General features: G+C 34.2%; 2 protein-coding genes across 4 annotated transcripts; both read left to right on the plus strand.

The window, feature by feature from the left end:
• Positions 1 to 758: 758 nt before the first annotated feature.
• LOC115978800 (proteasome subunit alpha type-4) lies at positions 759 to 4,524 on the plus strand. Its single transcript, XM_031100671.1, has 2 exons — positions 759 to 908; positions 3,552 to 4,524. The coding sequence occupies exon 2, from the start codon at positions 3,563 to 3,565 to the stop codon at positions 4,313 to 4,315; it is 753 nt and encodes a 250-aa protein (XP_030956531.1). The 5' UTR covers positions 759 to 908; positions 3,552 to 3,562; the 3' UTR covers positions 4,316 to 4,524.
• Positions 4,525 to 4,884: 360 nt separating this feature from the next.
• Positions 4,885 to 19,652, plus strand: LOC115982916. Of its 3 annotated transcripts, XM_031105674.1 has the most exons (17): positions 4,888 to 5,612; positions 8,695 to 8,794; positions 8,897 to 9,676; positions 9,794 to 9,886; positions 9,976 to 10,027; positions 10,097 to 10,160; positions 10,244 to 10,288; positions 10,362 to 10,454; positions 10,530 to 10,656; positions 11,266 to 11,330; positions 11,430 to 11,571; positions 14,858 to 14,932; positions 15,032 to 15,159; positions 15,292 to 15,374; positions 16,387 to 17,158; positions 17,789 to 17,955; positions 19,019 to 19,652. In XM_031105674.1, the coding sequence occupies exons 1-10, from the start codon at positions 5,592 to 5,594 to the stop codon at positions 11,277 to 11,279; spliced, it is 1,389 nt and encodes a 462-aa protein (XP_030961534.1). In that variant the 5' UTR covers positions 4,888 to 5,591; the 3' UTR covers positions 11,280 to 11,330; positions 11,430 to 11,571; positions 14,858 to 14,932; positions 15,032 to 15,159; positions 15,292 to 15,374; positions 16,387 to 17,158; positions 17,789 to 17,955; positions 19,019 to 19,652. The 3 variants fall into 3 exon arrangements, with proteins under 3 accessions (XP_030961532.1, XP_030961534.1, XP_030961535.1); XM_031105672.1 differs by lacking the exons at positions 11,266 to 11,330; positions 11,430 to 11,571 and having other exon boundaries at positions 4,885 to 5,612; positions 12,420 to 14,932; positions 16,387 to 16,548; positions 16,633 to 17,158; XM_031105675.1 differs by lacking the exons at positions 14,858 to 14,932; positions 15,032 to 15,159; positions 15,292 to 15,374; ... (1 more) ...; positions 17,789 to 17,955; positions 19,019 to 19,652 and adding an exon at positions 12,420 to 12,495.
• Positions 19,653 to 21,065: the final 1,413 nt, after the last annotated feature.

Raw genomic sequence — 21,065 nt, forward strand, 5'->3', positions numbered from 1 at the left:
GAAAGTACTGTAAATAAAAAAATTTAAGGGTATTTTGGCCATTAACTTAAAGTTCAGAAGTGTATGAGCATTTTTCTCATTTGCTTATCTTATTAAAATTGAAATTTTTTTACAGAAAATACTATATATAAAAATAAAAATTAGTTAAAATAATTAAGCAAAACAATAAATAATATCAAAAAATATAATGAAACTCATAAATACTAATAAAAATAAATTGGTTTAAAAAAAAATAACAAAAATAAATTAAATAATAAAATAAACTTTAAACGGAGCCAAAACCGCACTTTATTTTTTTTTTTTAAAACTATTTTTTTTTGAGGAAAAAAAAAAAAACTATTTCACTGGAAAAAATTGCCAAATGGATTATTTGTGGGAAAAAATTAGGCGCGTGGCATGTGTTCAAAGTTATTTAGTAAGTTAGACTGTTTTTGAAAGTCGAGTTTGGTAAACTCAACTTTGGGCTGAAAAACGAACACTATAGTGGCGTTTTTTTAGTGGCTATAGCAGCGTTTATAGAAAACGCCGCTATAGGAAACCTATAGTGGCGTTTTTGACAAACGCCACTAAAAAAAACGCCACTATTGTGTCTATTCCAACCCAAAGTCGAGTTTGGCAAACTCGACTTTCAAAAAAAGTCTAACTAACTAAATAAGTTTGAAGGCGCGCTGTCCGTCTAAAATTTTTCAGAATTTTCACTGTTTGGCAAATTTTGCCCTATTTCACTGCTTTGATAAGTGATAAATATTTAAATAGGCCTAGTGGGGGGTTCTACTTCTGGCCCAAGTTGTCATTCGCCAAAATCCCAAACACCTCTCCTTCTTACTCTTTTTTTTCGGCCACTCCGAAGTCGCTCTTTCATTCAAAAGCATCCCAAGTTTGTCAGAGATCTTTGTCGCAATTTCAAGGTAAAAAAAATTCAATGTGAAAATCGAGCTCAAAATTAGCTGATTATTAAAATGCATTTATTTTTTTGCGTCAACTGGATTGCGTTGCTTGAATTTGATTCCTGATTATTGCTGGTTTCGTTTTGTTCTTGGTTCACTCTAAGGCCCTTTGACCTTGATTGCTGAAACTCTGTTACTTCAAATTCTCTACTAGTTTTTTCCTATTTATGGTTTTGTATGGCTTTTGCTAGTTTGGGTTTGTAATGCTTTTGTTTGGTTTGGTTGCTTTAGAGACTTGGGAAAACAATAGACATGGAACAGTTTCCTTATTAGAGTTTTGGGTTCAGTGTGGTTTGATGGGAATGACCCTTGTTGAGCCAAACTGGTAGGGCTGGTTTTGATGGGGTCAGTGAGGCTGGTTTCAGTTAGTCTGGGTTTTTCTCAATAAGAGCAACTCTAATCAAATACACAATCCAAATATCCATGAATAAATAGTCTTGTGTATTACACAACAATATCATTATCCCATATCAAAATACTAAACTAGTGGGGTAAAAAAATACCCCAAATGTTAGTTAGCATAGAATCCACAAAATTTAATCAATTACATAACATTATCCCATATTTTAAAGCAAAAATACAAGCCCAAAAGCAAAAGGGATGCTGGTGGAGTGTTGCTCCGATGAGGGGTGATTGTGAAATTGAGAGAGGCTGTCAAGAGAGAGAGTCCAAGAAGATCATATTTAGGTTACAAAACAATCTAAAAAATGTCGGAGCATGCAATTATCGTGTTCCCAGGGCACTGAATAATTACTCCTAGTAGTCTCTATCCATTCTCATGAGAGAAGGAATTGCCATTTGAGCTAGAGCTCATTGCCATAGTGTATTTACAAATACTTCCAAAATTTAGTTTGTGGATCACCAGATCATATTTAGGTTACTTTCCATGTCCTTATCTTTACTTAGTGTTTATTTAGAAAGCTATACTTTTTGTTGCTCTTGCTCATAAGGATTAATTAATTAATTTAAAGGGAAAAGTGTAGGCTCTAATCTTTTATGGACTTTTTAGTTTTTACAACACTCTTAACTCGAGTCTTTATATGTGAAACTTGAGGGTAACCATGATTTGGAGCAGTCCAGATTTTGTTTCTAAACTATATCATTAGAATCCCTAACTCTGTCAGGGAAGCAAAATGAAAATCATGTTATGCCATCAACTAAAAGTATATGTATTCAGACAATTTTCCATCTATTCTAAGTTTACAAATTCAGCTTACGAAAATAAGAATTGAAAAACTAACACTTTTTTTTTTTTTTGGTATGGCTGTTGGATCTGGATGACATCTGTTTACGTAGTTTGCTCTAATTTTATTTGTACAAATATTAAGGTTACTAGCTCGACTATGTCTATGACTATTTTACCTGGTTTGAAGATCATTCAAATTGACAAGGTATTAGTCATATGGGACATAGATGCCTTACTGAATGACCTTGAGGGGTTGATTTGATTATCAAAGAACTTTATAATGTTGGTTTACACTATTTATTTATTAGTATAATGTTGGTTTACACTTATTGCCATGCTTCTTTTAGTTAGTTGTTAAAATCATGTAAGGATAGTTTTGAATAATTTTACATCTTTCTTTGGGTTTATGATAAGAGTTTGATAATTTCTATTGTACAAATGCTGAAAGATTTATTTCCAAACCACTTTACTTGACGAGCATCATCACTATTCTGCCCTGATCTCTTGGTGCACATTAGGGGCACCGGTCTGAAATTTGTAATATTGTCTACACCGTAGATAGTATTTTGACTCTGGACGATCTTATTGGTGCTCGATGCTTCATCTGTTACTTCTGTGATTTCGCTATGTGGAAGATGTTACATATGATATTGAGTTCTTATAAAAAGTCCATGAAAGCTGTTGTGTAGGTATCTATTTTGTTCTTTCTTTTTTCATGTAATATAATTTTGATTTTTATTCAATCATTTTTGTTATTTACTCAATGAAGAGCTAATAACAGTCTTTTGATGACTTGTCGCTCACTATTGGTTTTTATTATCCACTTATTATTTGAATTTGGTTTTCATGGACCACAACCTAAGAAACCAGTCTCAGTAACTGAGTTTTTTATTTTGGTGGTGGGGGGGGGGGGGATTTACATTTTGAACCTATCGTTTAAGAAATGTAACAAATTAAGCCCTATAGATTTAAGAATAACAAATTAGACCCCGAGGTTTTAAATAGTAGCAAGTTTAATCTCAGCCCATTTAAGTGGACTGCCTTTGTGTTTGGGTTTAATATACTGAGGTTTCAATTTGTTACCTTTACAAACCTCAGGGTTTAATTTGTTGCTTTTGAAACCTGAGGTTTCAAAAAGTAACAAATTAAACTTCACTCCCATTTAAGTGGACCATCATTGTGTTTGGGGTTTAACATGAGCTGAATGTTTGATTTGTTACTTTTGAAACTTAAGATTTAATTTGATACACCCCCTAAACAGTAGGTTTTGAATTTAAACTTTCCCTGTTTTATCTTTTACTTTGGCTTTACCAATTAAAACATATATACTGACACTCATGTCGTAATTTTTTCTTACACCGTTCTAAAGCTTTATTGTTCTTTTAATTGAACTTCTGTTTTGGACTTTTTTGTTTCAGTGTGATATCAAATGTCTCGGAGGTATGATAGCCGCACGACGATCTTCTCCCCTGAAGGTCGTCTCTACCAAGTTGAGTATGCAATGGAGGCCATTGGAAATGCCGGAACTGCAATTGGGATTTTATCAAAGGATGGAGTTGTCTTGATTGGTGAAAAGAAGGTCACTTCCAAACTCCTTCAAACCTCAACATCAACTGAGAAGATGTATAAGATTGATGACCATGTATCATGTGCTGTCGCTGGAATAATGTCGGATGCCAATATCCTAATCAACACAGCTAGAGTCCAAGCCCAACGTTACACTTATGCTTACCAAGAACCAATGCCTGTTGAACAGCTTGTCCAATCTCTCTGTGATACCAAACAAGGCTACACACAATTTGGTGGGCTCCGTCCATTTGGTGTTTCATTTCTGTTTGCCGGCTGGGACAAAAATTTTGGCTTCCAGCTTTACATGAGCGACCCAAGTGGAAACTATGGTGGTTGGAAAGCTGCAGCAATTGGAGCAAACAACCAGGCAGCTCAATCAATGCTTAAGCAGGATTACAAGGATGAAATCACAAGAGAAGAAGCAGTTGAGCTAGCACTGAAAGTGCTCAGCAAGACAATGGACAGCACAAGTCTCACCTCAGATAAGCTGGAATTGGCTGAGGTATTCCTCTTGCCTTCAGGAAATGTCAAGTACCAGGTTCGCTCACCAGAGTCCCTGAGCAAGCTCTTAGTGAAGTTGGGAATGACCCAACCTGCTGCCGAGGCCTCCTAATCTTTTCTGGTTTTGTTTAAATATGAGTTCTGGGACTAATGGGCTCATGTTTCTGTTTCAAATTGTATGCTTCATTGCAAATAACTTTGCAAAACCAGATTATGGATTTTATTTCTTGCACAATTGCTCCTTTATTTAATCATCTTGTGAACAATTATATATAAGCGTGATGTAAAGCTTAGTTTAAAAGAAGCTTTACTGGAAAAGAATTACCAAATGCATTCATGTAGCTTTTCAGGCTTCAGCTGTGAAAAAAAAGTAATGTTTTACTACTACTAAAACATTGAGAATTTATTCCTCTTTTTAAAAAGTGGAAGCAAAGGCTGCCTATGTAGATAGAAATCACACAAATACACTAACAGTTCATCCCCAGAACTTCAACCTTCAATCTCAAGGCTCTACTGGAACATGAATTACCATAACATGTAAAATCAATACTAGTAATAGCTGGGCAACAAGCAAGAGTCTTGTAGCTCACTTGGCACCTCCAGTTTCAAATACTCCCATCCCCAATTATTGAATTATCATTTTTTTTTTTTTTTTTGAGCATCAAGACTGAAATTTCATTAATTCAAAATAGAAGGTATTATATCAAGCCATGGAGCACCAAAGGCTCAACATCATTAGGAACTTCCTCAAGCCAGGCTTGACAAACTTCAAATTCCCTAGCCTTGTGAGGTAAAGCATGAGCAACCCTATTACCCTTTAACATGTGAAAAAATCACACTTCACATGTCCTGAAGGAGCTAAGCAAGGATTATTTTTTTCTGCAGAAAATAAATAATCGTGGCTGAGTCCCCTTGGAAGACCACATCTGAAACACCAATTTCAATTTCCTGGGCAAAGCGAAGAGCACAGCACGGCAACAAGCCAAGGCTTCAAACTCTTCAAACGTATAAACCTTATTGGGAACTTCTTTGCACAAACAATTAAAGTAAGGTGGATTTGAGCAGCCCGGCCCAACATTTTTAGCAGATTCAAGCAACAACCTATATATATTTTGTACTAATCATTTAACAATTTACCAAAGTGTAAAATTTCTTTGAGTCTACTTTCTCTTAGACCTTCCTAGTTGCGTTCCAACCCCCACCAAAAAAAAAAAAAAACGTTGTGGCGAGCCCATGTGAGGTGTTGTGTTAGGGTTTAGGGTAACAAAATTGTGAATTTTATTGTTAAAAAAGAAAAGGCAAAAAAAGCCATAGAAGGGAAGGGTTTCGGTTTGCTGTGGGTATTTGGCTGCCAAAGGCGATATTGGAAGGGAAGGGAGGCATCAGGCATGGCATCAACGCCAGTTGAGGTATCCTTGCTTCCTCGTTATCCTATTTGCTTTGATTTTAACATTATTTGCCACGAAGTTTGGGTTTTTTTTTTTTTTTTTTTTTGGATCTTACATATTAAAGTTTTAGATTTTGTACTCTAAAGTTATATTCAATTTGCATAGGGGCTCCTCCATTCATATTTTATAATGATGACTTGACATCATTTTATTGGACAAACTAAACACACGTGACACTTAACGTAAAATATGGACGGGAGGATTGTTGATTTAAATTGAATATAACTTAAGGAGTTAAAATCCAAATTTTGAAATTTTAACGTGTAAAATCTGACATGTAAGATTCACCAATATTATGATCAAACATCAAAAGATAAAATGAAACCTTGTCAGATTAGGTTAAATTGCCAAGGTAACAAGTATATTGTACTTTAGATGCTTTATGCTGTAATGAGGACAATCTCCCTGGAGTTTTAGACTGTGCTTGTAAGAGGGATTGTCCATCTGTTCTAGTTTGAGTTATATATATATATATATATATATATATGTAAGGACACAAAAATCAAGCAACCCAAATCCACTTAGAATAGTGAAGTTTGTGCAACCTAGCTAGGCCCAAATCAATAGATATTTGTAAAGAGAGTGGGGTAAAACAAGGGGAGCTTAGCCCGAGGATAAAAACAAAGAAAGAATAACCAGAGGTCAAAGTTTGTGTATATGAGAGGCTCTTTACAAGTTTGCCCGAGGATGAAGGTATTACACTAGATGATACACTGTTCACTTTCCTTCTCTCAGTGTTCTTGATCTAATTTCCGCCCTTATAGAATATTTTTCTCTGGATCCCTTTATCTGGAAGTTTCCTTTCTTTATATACTTCCCAGTCCATCGCATCCTGGCCCTTCATCTCCACTTACCCAGACTCTCCCTATGACACTTGTCCCTTTAAACTTCTGTTGAAGGTAGTAGAAGGAGCTGTTTGGTTGTGAATTCCACTGTTCAGGTCACTTCCTCATCAATGCAGCTGATAAAGTTGTTGCTAATAATTTAATGCAGAGGCAGTAGGTGAGTTTTTACTGGAAACTTCCTTCATCTACCATGATTCTCTCTCTAAATCCCATCCTCCCTATTCGGACTTTCCAGAAGTCTTTTGTTTCTTCTCCTTCTATCCTCGGGTAGATCCCCTCTTCGGGCTCACAATGCCTTTATAGTGACAACCACAGCTCGTTGTATCCTTCCTCGGTCCTTAGGCTCCCACAATATATATATATATATATATATATATATTTATATTGCAGTTTATCAACAACAAAAAAAAAAAAAATGTAAAAGTTATCCACTATTCACATGTATAATATGGCTGCTCTCCTTGATGTGATCTACATAAGTTAAACATTTTTCATTAGAATACTATTATCGAAATGAAATTTCTATAATTTTATTTGACTAACTTATATAAGTGTATGCAACTTAGGAATCTAAAGAACAATATACTTGTTAAGTGTGAATCTGACCTTTTCATACTTTTCCATGATCTAAAAAAATGCTATAAGATTCATAAAACTGGTCCATCCATTTGCAAAATGAATAAGCACAAAATAATGAAATGGCATAAAAAGCAAGACCTTGTCTTATTGCAGACACCAACTTGCAATTTATCACCTGTAGTGCTTTAGCAGACCAAGCTTGTGGTAAAACTCAATGAACACATGTCTAAGTTGTTTTTTAAATCTGCTCCTCTCTAATAAAACTCAAATCCTCTTCTTTGGAATCCTTGGAAACACCTTTTATGGTTGAAATTGGAGATTCGAGCGTATTGTTAACCTTCACGTGTTCAAGAATTTCTAGAGGATCTTTGTAGTCCTTGTTCACTTTCTCTATGTGATCACTACCACAATTGGTGGTGCTAACTCAATTGACTTCTGGACCAGCAGTATATTCTTCTTGAAGTTCTTGTTGATGATCATCGTTCCTATCTACTTCAGGTGTCAAACCCACATAAACCCTTCCTGCATAATCGGAAAACAAACATATATATTCAATAGATACTACTAGCAGATGCTTATATTTGTAAGGGAAAAGTTAACGAATGCCCTAAGGGCATTAATTTAAGAAATATTTTTAGAAGTTTTTTATGGGAAAAGAAAAGAACAACTGATTTTTTTGACATCTTTTTATATTTTCCATCAAAATGGTATTAAAACTTTTCTAAAATGACACATTAACAAATGCCTTAAAGGCATCCGTTAACCAGACCCTATTTGTAAATAAGCTACTTTTTGCCTCAAAACCTGCTCCTGAGGAGCTTACATATAGTTTATCCAGTATAAGAACCTAAATGCCTATTACTCAGCTCTTGTCCTGCAAACAAAGAAGGTGAACTTGTATTCCTACTGCTTCTTCAAATGAAGAAGCTGAACTTGTATTTTCTTTGCCTGTTTGAAGTTGCAATTTTGTGGGTCTGTAATACTTTGGTGTTAAAACTAAACTTGAATTTTCTTTCAAGCAGTTGAGATTGATTTTTCATGTTTTTAAAAACACTTAAGGACTGTTGTGCTAGAATGATGGGCGATGCTTAAATATGCTTTTTTATGCTTAAAGAGATACTAATTAGCAATTTCTTGCCTGAATGAAATCACACTTCACTAAAAAAGTAAAATCTTTGTAGAGCACTTTTCTCTTTTGGATTATTCTAGTGTAGGTGGGAAAAATGTAGAGATCATGTAATCAAGTGAGGCCTCAAATAACTAAATCTCAAAATAATTTAACAGTAAGACGCTGTGGTTCTACTCTTTCTAAAGAGTTCTTAAATGAATGGGTTTTTTACATGGAGAAACTGTGCTGCAAAGCCTTCAAATTACCTGGGGAATCTCAATGCCTTGTATTGTTGATTTGCTGCTATCAAGATTTGGATGCTTACAATGGTTGTTCTGATTATCCTAAATAATGATATTTTGGATTACTTTTCAATTAGAAATCTAAGTGAGTTTCCAGGATTTCTCAAGTCATCACAATAGCAGCAAAACCTGGAGTGTTGTTTGCTTTGTCTTTTGCGGATATCACTAGGATTCTTTTAATTTTTTTTTTTTATATTGTCTTTTTGCAGGTTCAAAAAGTTTTGCATATGATGTTTGCGTTCTACTGCAAATCAAGAGGAATCTTGAGAGATTCTTCTTATCATGGAAAAAAAAAGTTTTTAATTTATGGTAGATGTGCATAGTTCACGAAGGTGCTATCATATGTATATTTTTTTTCAGTTTTATTTGAGAATTTATATTATTTATCTTGTTTACTTTTTTAAATTTCAGGTACCTCAAGTGGTGTCCATAATTCATCATGGAAACCAAGTCAAAAGCACCTATATACAGTAAATATAAATGCTGCAGTGCAGAGGTACCGAGCAAACTTGGGAAAAAAATTGGGCGGCACGGGATTTGTAGTCCGTGATCAGGATTACTTCCCAATTTGTTGTGGGTCGTCATGGACTATCAATGACAATGAAGAAGTTCTTGACTTAGATGTGAAGGCTGCATATAGATGGGGAAAGTTGATTATTGATAGGTATAAATTAAATGACTTTAATATTCAAATGGATTCAAATTACATTCCTGCTAAACTCAGTCGGAATAAGAAATACAAAGAGACTAAAGTTGACCAAACTTTGAAGATGATTAGATCCAAGATGCTTGAGGAAAAGGATTGCAACATTGAGTTTGAGTGGATTAGTAGTCATATCAACACAGTGGCTGATTCTTTTGCAAAATTAGGATGTGACATCCACTTTGCAAAGGAAAATGGAGGTGACTTAACGAGAGTTCTACCTTCACATGAGTTTTATGATTTGACAGACTACCCTAAATGGAGTGGGGATGATGAATATGGATTTTCGGAGTTTTTTGATGAGTCAACGTATGTAACTTGGGATGGAGAAACCGGATATCCAGCTGGTTTTAAAGAAGTTTTGTTCAATAGTTTTAGGAACAAAATTATTATTCCAACTGATACATCGGGAGATGCTACTACCATCACATTTCCGGAATTCAATATTGCCGACCCAATTGGAAAACAAATTTTGGGAAACATTGATGGTAAATTTTGTGAACTTTTTTTAAGATTCTTTTTTATAATTTTTATTTATATAAAATGGTTGCATAATGTTTAAACTTTTTTTTTTTTTTTTTTTTGGGTTGAACTTCCTGTTATAGTCTTGGCAAGCCTCATTACAAATAAGGAGATTTCGAGGTTGATAATTCAATTTTGGTGCAAGGAGGAAGATAATCCAAGAGAAGAAGTTTTAGGTTTATATTTATTTTAAGTTATAATGATATCTTGTACTCACCCAAAATCATATATCGCTTGACTGAACATTTGTTTTGTTTTATTACAGTGGATGTTAATCATCTACACAAAGAGAAAGAGAAGAATCCAGTGAACGATTTGTAAGTATCATCTTATATATACAAATATATATATATATAAATTATTTTTTATTTTTTATTTTTATACAGGTACAACCTGTTGGAAAGCTTCCAGATCCAAAAGGAGAAAACTACTGCTATGCCTTTTACTGAGGTTATTTATTTATTTATTTATTTTTAAATCTTAACGATTTTATATATGTACATTATTTATTTTTTTATTTTTTCAAATTATAGGGTGTGCTTAAATTATATGCTCAGTATACGAAGAGCACAGACAAGGTAAGTTTTTATTAAGTGATTTTTTAAGAAAATAATAATAAAACAGCATAGTAATTAAATGTTTTTCATGCAGATAAATTCTGACATCAAACACTCAGTATTGAGCCCAATAGTTGAGTTTCATAGGAGGTGGAAGTATTTTGGTTCTGTCGCCTATCAAATCACGGTAATGTTTTTTAATTTGTTGGAAAATTTAAAATTTTTTACATGAAATTAGATTAATATTTTTCTCATTCTGTAGATAACCACTCAGTTGCCAGAATCAGAGGATGACCTTCATCGGTTTGAAGCATACAAAGAGAAGTTACATGACCTACCTATTGTGGGTGATCAAGACAGTAGATACGTCACTCATATAAACACAATAGGTGAAAATAGGGAGAATCTTTATGCATTGCTGGCCACAATTCATGTTTCCGGTCAAAAAAAATAGAATTCATGTTGCTGGGGAGTCTAAATAGTGGAACTAAAAGTTGAAATCTTGTTTTTGCATTTGGATGGTTTTTAAATTTTTATATTTTGTTTTTGTCTACATAGTGGAATTGGAAGTTATAACTTAAAAGTTAAAGCAACACTGTATTGGTGACTTCAGGATTTCTTGTAATTAGGACTCTAGTATTTGATTTCAGATACTGTGAATGTGCATGGAAAAATTCAAAGCTCTCTCTATAATAACACAGGTACTGTGTGTATCAGAAAAGTTGATACACATGTGCATCATTCTGCATGCATGAACCAGAAGCGTCTCCTACGCTTCACCAAGTCAAAGCTAAGAAAAGAACCTGATGAGGTAGAAACTGTTTTGTCTTCCCCTCCAAAACGTTCGTTTTTGGAAGTCGGGCATATCTCTAGTTTCAACCAACATTAGTTGCACCAACCATATGCAGTGCTGTTTTGATATGTCTTATAAACTCTCTCCCTTTTCAATTTCACTTTGTTGATGCTTCTTAATTTCAATCTATAACTACATTGGATAGGTTGGCATATTTAGAGATGGAAATATGACTCTTAAGGAGGTTTTCGAGAGCCTGGACTTGGCAGGGTATGCATTATTATAGTTCTCTTGATTTCTATTTGCTAGAAGAAAGCGGTGTTTTTGCATGTGTCCTTATTTGTCTAACTGAAGGAAATTGCAATCCAGGTATGATCTAAATGTTGATTTGTTGAATGTCCATGCCGATAAAAGCAAATTCCTTCGATTTGACAATTTTAACCTTAAGTACAATCCTTGCGGACATAGTAGACTCAGAGAGATATTCTTAAAGCAGGAAAACCTATCAAAGGTTTGCTTTATAATAACAGTTTTAAACCTGCTTGTTGCCTGCATGTTCTTTAATGATTGCAAACTGGAATGAGAATTAATTGCTTTTGGAGAAACATTTTTGGAATTAGTACAGCTTTATGTTTTTTTCATTATTTCTGCCCTTTGTAATTGATTTATCTTCTTTATTGTAAGTTCCAAAGTTTGGAAAAACATCACACAAACATGAATGCATTACTTAGAACCGTGGACTTTCTTATACCAGAATCTAACATATACGATTATGATTATCAGATGTGTTATGTGTGCCTAATCTGGTTTTACAATATTTTCTAGGTAAATTAATTTAAATGGGTGAGGCATTTTTGAAACTGAAAATATGGTTGCTAAGGAAATGGAATTAATGTGTGTGTTTGCATTGTTGACTACTGTAAGAAAAGCTTTTTGGTGGACGAGATGAGTTTGAATAATCATGCTTAACAGAGTGTTATCTTAATTACTTGGGTTGGCTGCATGAATATTTTCTTGCCATTTTTACTTAAAGCCATTTGCTTTTAGGTCTTAAATCCTCTTGGTCCTCCCCCTTTTTGTTTTTCAATTTTTTTTGATGTTTCCTTTTAATTAATTTGTATCAAATCACTGCAATATAGGGTGGGTACATATGTTGAACCTAAGTCTATATACAGAGTGATGCTTTAAAATTGACATTTCATATTTTGCAAATTTAGAGTCATTATGTAATGGTTTTATTCTTTTTATCTTCTGTTTTACTTTATCTGTATTGAAATTGAACTGATTTTTATTCTTTGCCTTTAAGATGATTAGGCAAGCCTTTAGCCAGTATCTTATGGACACTGTTCACTATGCTAGGCAGCCTAAAATCTGTAACTTCGACAGCTCCTGCCTTTTTTGGAATCAAAGTCACAAAGACGGCATTTGAACTTTTCTCCAAAACACAATTGGTGTGGAATTCAGAGAAAAAGTGCATGATATCACCTTTAACCACAGACCAGCAAGCTTGGAAAAAGGCAAAAGAGAAACCATCAGGCCCAGGCGCTTTATCCCCATCCATGTTTCGGAGAGCCTGAAGGATCTCTTCCTTCTCAAACTGTCACTCCAAGTGAGCTGCACTAGCTCTGTCAATGGAATTGAAAGGCATCCTATCTAATTTTGGTGGCCATGGTTCCATTTCCTGATACAGATCCTTATAGAACTGCCCCACAATTTCCTTAATCACATCTTGATCATTGGTGATATCTTCACCCACTTTAAGACTACCAATATGATTGTACCTGTGATGCGAATTGGCCAGACGATGAAAAAAGGATGTAGTCCTATCCCCTTCCTTCAACCACAGTGCCCTGGATTTTTGTTGGTAGCTGATTTCCTCCATAACAGAAAATTTTGCAGCTCTGTCTTCTTTGCTGCCCTCTCCAATCTTTCTTCCTCATGAAAGTAATTTGTGTCCTCCAGCCGGTCCATCTCTCTGATTCCCCCGAAATTTGATTTTTTTTGTCTTGTCACATCTCCAATATTTTCTTTGCTACATGTCCTCAAATCAAACTTTAGAGATTTGAACCTTCTGATTTCGTCCACATATTCTCAAACTTAAAAGAACTATTTCCTCTGCTAAATTACTGTCCAGCAATACAGGAATGTGATCTGACACAGCCCTTGGAAGTAGCCTCTGACTCAAACCAGGGAAATGGCCGTCCCATTTTGGAGATACCAAAAATCTATCTAGGCGAGACATAGAAGGTGGGGTATGATTATTCGACCAGGTAAAACTACCCCCTTCCAGTGGAAAATCTATCAAAGCATGATCTGAAATAAATTCAGAAAAATCTCCCATCCCTGAACTGATTCTTGTAGCTCCCTTCCTCTCGGCGATTCCCCATGGTAAAGACAGCCAGCTGTGTACCCCTGCTAGTTCCTCCCACAAGAACTTCCTGGCTAAATCATTAGAAGTTCCATACACCCCTGAAAATATCCATTTGAAACCATCTGCCACATTCTGAAATTTGCAAGACACAACACACTCTCCTGCTGCCTCATCATCTTTTTCAATCACTCTTTTATCCCATTTTTGCTTCTTGGAGACATATATAACATCAACCCTCCAACCTCTTAGCAAATTACATACTTGCAAACGTGTCTCCTTATCATTGAAACCTTTCTCCTCTTAGCAGATATACTATGTATCCTATTGTAAATGAATCAGTTTTTGGGTGAGGGTATATGTTGTTATTAAGCTATTGTAGTTTTTTCCATAAAAAAGAAAAAAAGGAAATAGAAGAAACTATTGTAGTTTCATAAAAAACAAGAAATGGAGGCTGGTCGTAACAGCACTTCATGGTAATTCTTGTGTGTAACTTTCATATGATACATAAAATTTCCGCAAGTCTATAAGCCATCCTTATTCCTCCTAAATAATATCATTTATGCCGAGTGTATTAGGAAATCATTCTCAAATATTAAACAAGTTGGTAGGAGCATGTTGTCCATTGGATTTAAACAATTTCAAATCAACAAGTTTTCAATTATATGATGCATAGCAGCTCCATGCGCATGCATAGCTCAAATAGAAGTATCACCATTTGCAATACTAGAAGCATCTATATACTTCTCAAAAAAAAAAAAAAAAAAAAAATACTAGAAGCATCTATTTTGAAAATCTTTTTCAGTGGATTAAAGAATACTATGATTGGATAGATTTTTGAAGTTGTTGATATTGATGAAATTATGTAATTGTTGCACTTTCCATCTTATGGTATTTATAATTCATACTTCATACACATCTTACTGGTCACTATAACCAATATTATTTCTTATGCAATTATGCCACAGCTAAATGATTTTTTTGTTTCCTTCCACTAGGACTTATGCCCAATTGGTTTCTTTTCAGGATTGGAAACTTGATCAAAGAATGAAATGCTTAAGGATCTTTAAGCCATTTTGCTATCTTAATTATTAAAAATTGTCTTCTTCCATATTAGATCCATGTTTTCTGCGTTTAAGAATTGAAGCATAAATGTGTTAGATGATGTTGTTATCCTGTGCAGTTTTAATGTCTGAAATTGTGGCTATATATGTTTTGTGAGATTTGAAGTTTAAACCAACCAAATGCCAAGTTCAGTGACCACCAACTTCTTTTGTATATATGAGATATTGAACTCATTTTCATGGATTTATCACTAAAGCCTTTGATTTATTTCTCCTGGGTTAGATTAAGTTCGAATAATCATATGTGATCTATTATAATCTCTATGTTTCTTTTGTGAATGGTAAAATTGATGAATTTAATTCAGATCATGGAGAGTTGGTCAGTGAAAATGATACTAATTACAGTAGCGAGCTTGAAGAAGGCTGCAATATCAATTACGGTAAGGGCTGTGGGCTCAATTTAGGGCTAAAATTTTAATGCATGGAAAAATTCTTCATTCTACTTGTTCAATCACTTGATTTATTTTTCGCTCTCCAAGGGACTGTGGCTGAAGAGAATTTGAGTGAGCTCTAGTTCATCTTCGACAGCACGAGGTTTTGTTTGGGGGTCTAGAACAGCTATTCTTTTGGAGCCAATTTCACACGATTCCTCATGATCACTAAATAGGTCAGTAGCATTATATCTTTAGTTAGTTTCCTGGTTTTTCTCTGATTTTCCCCTTTTCTTAAAAAAAGTTTAATGTCTTGTGCATTGGTTTAGATCTCATTGTTTCACATTTTGTTATTCGATTTTGTGAAGAACCCATTTGGATTTGGCTGAATCGCCCAGAAAATTGTGGAAAAGTCAAAAAAATTGGTCTGAGAAAAGTTTGGAAGCCAAAGGTAACATTGACATTCTTTGCACTTTTCGATTCCTTAAGTTGTGGGTATGCATCATGTCTTTTTCTTGGTGTTGAGCTTCTTAATCATATCTTCATATGAGTGGTCAATTTCTGCATTGTGACCTTATGTTATTGAGGCAACTTCCTGACATGAATTTTAGGAAGGGATTTGTTTTTTTTAAAAGAAAAATTGAATCAACACCTTCTTCTTCTTCTTCTTCTTTTTCTTTTTCACACCTAAAGACAGTCTTTAATTTGTGGTATTGATTTGTGGTGTCTCTATTTCTAGGATATTTCATAGTTTCTTTGAGCTTATGATTTCATAATGATGCTCACGTAATTATTTGTATCGTATTTCTTAACATGCTTTATATTAAGCTACATAAATACCTTAACATTTTAGACCAATTTATCAATTCTGCCATTTGAAAATTTAATCTCTGGCATGTTGGAGTGGATCTAGAAATTTGGATAGCTATCAATTGTTCTAAATAAAAATTGAAAATGATTTTTGGACATTTTTAAGATACTTAAGAGATTGGACTTTCCAGAAATGAAGTTTAGTTTATACTTTTTGGGATATGAGGTAATTAATGACATTGCATTTGCAAGGGTTACTGTTCTTTCTAATTCATTAATTTGGAGCATGGAAGTTGCATATTATCTTTGGAGCCTAATTTTTGTTTCACCACAACATCCTGTCTGAAAATAAAGTTGGGGAATTGGTTTTGGCTTAAATGACCAAAACCAGTGTATTTGCATTAATATTTATATAGCTATACATGTAAATCTATTACACCTGAAAAGATATAGCAACAATTCAAATACAAGAAGATTAAATATCAGTTGTATGCATATCTATCTCAATATTCTGCAGCAGCTCTGTTTTATTGGAAATTTGGTCTTATCTTAATCTTGAGATGATGAGATTTGAACTTGGTGCTTATCTTTATCTTTCTCAAAACTTGCATCAATAGGATTAACTTGATCCTATTGATCTGTTATCTTAACAGCCCACCGCAAGATGATGGGGGTTGAACAACCATCAGCTTGGATTTGAGATAAACAAAACGTGATGAGGACAATCCTTTGGTAAAAATATCAGCAACCTGATCAAGGGTAAAGATGAACTTGACTATGATGTCACGATTGACTACCTTCTTGCTAACAAAATGGTAGTGAATTTCAATATGTTTAGTATGGGCATGAAACACCGGATTAGAGGCTAAGGCAAGTGCACTGACATTGTCACACTACAGCACAGGAGCTACCTTAAGAGGAATCTGAATTTCTTGAAACAACATTCGCAACCAGCAAAGTTCAGCTGTGGTGATGGCTCAGGAACGATACTCAGCTTCAGTACTAGACTGGGAAACAACAACTTCTTTCTTAGTACTCCAAGAAATAAGACAATCTCCAAGGAAAACTGAAAATCCGGAAGTAGAGCGTCGATTATCAAGGCTACCAGCCCAATCCGAATCACAGAAGGCATTAAGTTGGAGAGAACCTTTAGAGTACAACAACCCATGATCAGGTGTACCCTTAAGATAGCGTAATACACGCTTTGCAGCTAATAAGTGAGTTGAAGTTGGAGCATGTAGATGCTGACAAAATTGATTAACTGAGAAAGCAATCTTTGGACGAGTGAAAGTACAATATTGTAAGGAGCCAACAATATGCCGATATACAGTAGGATCATTTAGTAAGTCACCATCATATTTAGAGAGCTTAGAGGTAGAAGAACAAGGTGACTTGGAAGGTTTTGCATCAGCCATGTGAGTGCGAGTAAGTAAATCTGAAATATACCTTGTTTGACAGATATGTAGGCCCTTTGGAGTGCGAGAAACCTGAATACCAAGGAAGATTAGAGTTTTTGTTTGATTCTAGTCTCTAAGAATTTCTAATTAATTACTGCATATTGGATTCTGTTTGCAAGGAAATCTATTTCTTTTCTTGATTAAATTAATTTGAAAAAGGGGGGTTGTTTACAAACTGTTGAATAAATACTTCTTTGGCACTACATTAGCAAATATCTGAGAAAAGGGGATTGGTTTTACTCCTAAGGATAAAAGCGCTTGTAACATGAGAGTGGGTTTCATTTTTCTTGCTGCTAATTGAGAAAAATAAAAATCTTGACCTGGTTTTTCGCTTACCTTCTTTGTTACTATTACTGGCTTGAACAAAATTTGAAGTTCTCACTTTATAGTGATGGTAATTGTAGATCCTCTTTAAGTTTTTATGTATGCCGTAGTTTATTGCGCATGATAGAATTGAATGTTGGTGTTTTTGTTATGTGCCTTCTTGAGTATGAAACTTGAAAAAAAATCAAGAACGATCATGTCATATAATTAACCCTTTCTGTTGTGCTGGTTCATCTTGGAAATTAACAATTAACATGCTGTTTCTTTGAATTAGTGGGCCTGGAAGAAATTTTATCATTTAAGAAAGTTGAAGGGAAACTCATAAATAGCTATTCCTTTATTACTGGGAGAACTTTGACATGGTTTCATTGCTAAAAGTACACTGTGAAATGCAGTCCAAGGTGGCATCAAGAATCGAGGATCTGTATCCAGACAGGGAAGGTAAAAAGGCGATGACAACTCTTTTTTTTTTGAGAAGAAGTATCACGAAATTTCATTAAAGATTATGGCTTGAGAAGAAGTACCACGAAATTCCATTAAAGAATTAGCCATAATCGGCAAGAAGAACATCAAGAAAATTGTGCTTGACATGCTCCCATATTGATGAAATTATATGGAAGGAGTTAACTTGGAGAATTGCGAATTGTTGCTATGTCTCCTTGAAATTACAGTTGAAGTTTTTCTTTTCTTTTTTGATAAGTAACATTTTAAGTTTTTCATTCATGCATGGTATCCTTGACTCTGCATAGATCATTGGCCTTGAGAGTTGCAAATTGTTGCTATGTCTTTGAGGTGATGGTGGATTATTCTATGGCTCTAATGTGAGAGTGGCTGGAGAGAAACAGATGCACTAATAAGAGTTGCTTTTTATTCTGTAACTAATTTGCAGAAATGTTTTTAATTATTGTTCTGTAACTTTAAGCACTTATTTCCTCTAATGTTTTTCAGCAATCTCATCACTGGAATACCTCATTCTGTGACTTTTGATTAAGATTGTAGATAAGCAATACTACAAGTCTACAACAATAAAGCCCTAGTCCCAAAATTTTGGGGTCAGCTACTGTAGATAAAGCAAACTGCTTTATAAAACTATAGTGTAGTTGGGTCAAATCCAACTTTAAAAGTATTGGCTATTATTGTTAAGTTGGAATTGTGAACTAGAAAATGAATGATAAGCTTTGATTAGGTTGAACTTGCATGACCAGGTGTGCTTGATGACCAAAGAAGTTAAATATTTATTTGGTTTGTTTTAACATTTTTTCTTTCTCTACTTTCTTCTTTCTAATGTCAAATTCATAAACACTATATTTTTTTCTTTTCTTTTTTGAGGATTCATAAACACTATAATCTTCCATTGGTTCTTATTAGTTATTATTTTTAATATACATCATATGCCTTTAATTTTGGTAAAATCTGGGCTTGATCTCTACTTCGTGACTTATACAGTCTTAAATGTTTATTAGATATTGGTGCCCTATTTCTTATGATTCTCAACTGATTGCAGAGGCTACAAAGCAAATATTTGGTTCAGTGCAGTGTGTCAAAAATGTTTGTTGAACTTGGCCACAACAAATCTGATGCATCATGTGACTGGTGGTTGCAAAATGGTTAAGGTGAATAATGGTAAGTGAGTACATGCTCTGGAACCTGTTAGAAAGATGCACATTAATGAGTTTATAACACTTTGGAGAAAGAATCAGCAAGAAAAAGATTCACTGGAATGGGCAAAGAAGCTATTGGAGCATTCAATAAGGTAGTTTACAAGTGAATTGCTTCAGGGCCTACCGAATTGCTTAACACCCTTATATTACTGAGAAATTTCAGAACATGTGATCTAAAAATTTAATGTAATAAATTACCATGGAGAGTTGATCTTGATGTTTCCATTTTGTCTACTGTCTAGCAGACTAGCACTACTATATGTGCATTCTGTATATGCCATATGGCAAGACAGAACAGTCAAAGACTTCAAATCTAGTTGCCAATGTGGTAGCAATGCTTGATTTCATTAAGCTACAGCTATAGGAATGAACTGTAAAAAAATTTAAGTCTAGCTGCCAATGTGGCAATGTTTGAATTCATTAAGCTACAGGTATAAGAATGATGTGGGAATGATAAGATACTACCTTATTAGTTGTCATGGATGTCTCTTAATTTGTTATAGGATAATTGGAGTCTATTAGGGAATACCCATATTTCCTCTAGTTTCATCTCTAAATCTACTCCCCTCATGTGTTTGATCTGAGGAGAAACCTCAAAAACACATTAGTGTAGAAGCTACTCCCAAAGAAATTTAATCTAAAATTAGGATAGCTGGAGTCAATTAGGCAATGCCTATCTTTCTTCAGCAGCCAAACTTTTTAAAAATTCTTTTTATTTCCCCTTATATTATTTATTAGACTTACAATTAGCCCCTAGAAAAAATGATATTTGGCCCCCCTCAAAATTTTTTAAATGTTTAAATTCTTGTTAGTATAAGCATATTTCTGGATAATTCCCAAACAAATTAGTCATAATCCTCCCAAAGATATATATATATATATATATATATATATAAGGGTTGGGTTGAAATTGAGATTGTAGATAATAATTTTCAAGATTTTCCTTCCTAAAATGTATACTAAAATCTTCAAATTCCCTGATAGTTTCTTTAGTTTTGGATGTAATCTAGTTTCATAGTTATTAGCGATTTTGCAATTTTTAAGTCCCTAAATGTTAATCAAGTCCAAATCTTTTATCTCATTCGTCCTGCTTCACTATATATTCTACAAATAAAAACATGCCACATGTCCATCTATTTTATTAAATGCTAAATTTATGTCTTCTATAATTTCAAATTTCTAAAATAAATAAATAAATAACCTATCATATATAGGTAATTGAAATAATAGAAGACATAAATTTAACATTTAATAAAATAGATGGATATGTGACATATTTTTATTTGTTGAGTATATGGTGAAACATGATGAGTGTGATAGAAGATTTGCCGGACATTCAATGTGTCAACACTCAGACTGAACACATAAGCTATTTTGTCTTGTTTAAAAAAAAAAAAAAAAAAAATCCCTTCCAGCACATGAGTCTCGTCTTTTTCAATCTTTTATTTTTATTTATTTTTGCATAAACGGGTTAAGCGGCACCACCAAGAATTTCCCAAGAAAGTGTTTCAGCAAGTTAAAAGGCGAAAATGAGAATTTAACCATAATTTTCCAACTATATAGTTAGTAATTCCGGTTCCTAAACTATATTATTTACTAGGATCTCGAGTCTATAAGACTCGATTTTGGCCTATAAATCGAGTATGAAAAACTCGATTTTCATGCTCTAATTATGTCCGATGTGACATATTTTTCTACATGGCTATCATATAGAAATCGAGTCTCTAAGACTCGATTTATAACCCTTATAAATAAGAACAAATCAGAGAGGAACCACCAGAACATCAAAGAAGAACTCAGAGGAAAAGAAAAAGAAAAAGAAGATCGAGATTGGAGTGGGTGGCTTCAGATCGGCTTTAGACCACCATGCACGACCCAAGCCGCGCTGGT

The sequence above is a fragment of the Quercus lobata genome, chromosome 3 (assembly GCF_001633185.2).
Source record: "Quercus lobata isolate SW786 chromosome 3, ValleyOak3.0 Primary Assembly, whole genome shotgun sequence".
NCBI classification, from domain to species: domain Eukaryota; kingdom Viridiplantae; phylum Streptophyta; class Magnoliopsida; order Fagales; family Fagaceae; genus Quercus; species Quercus lobata.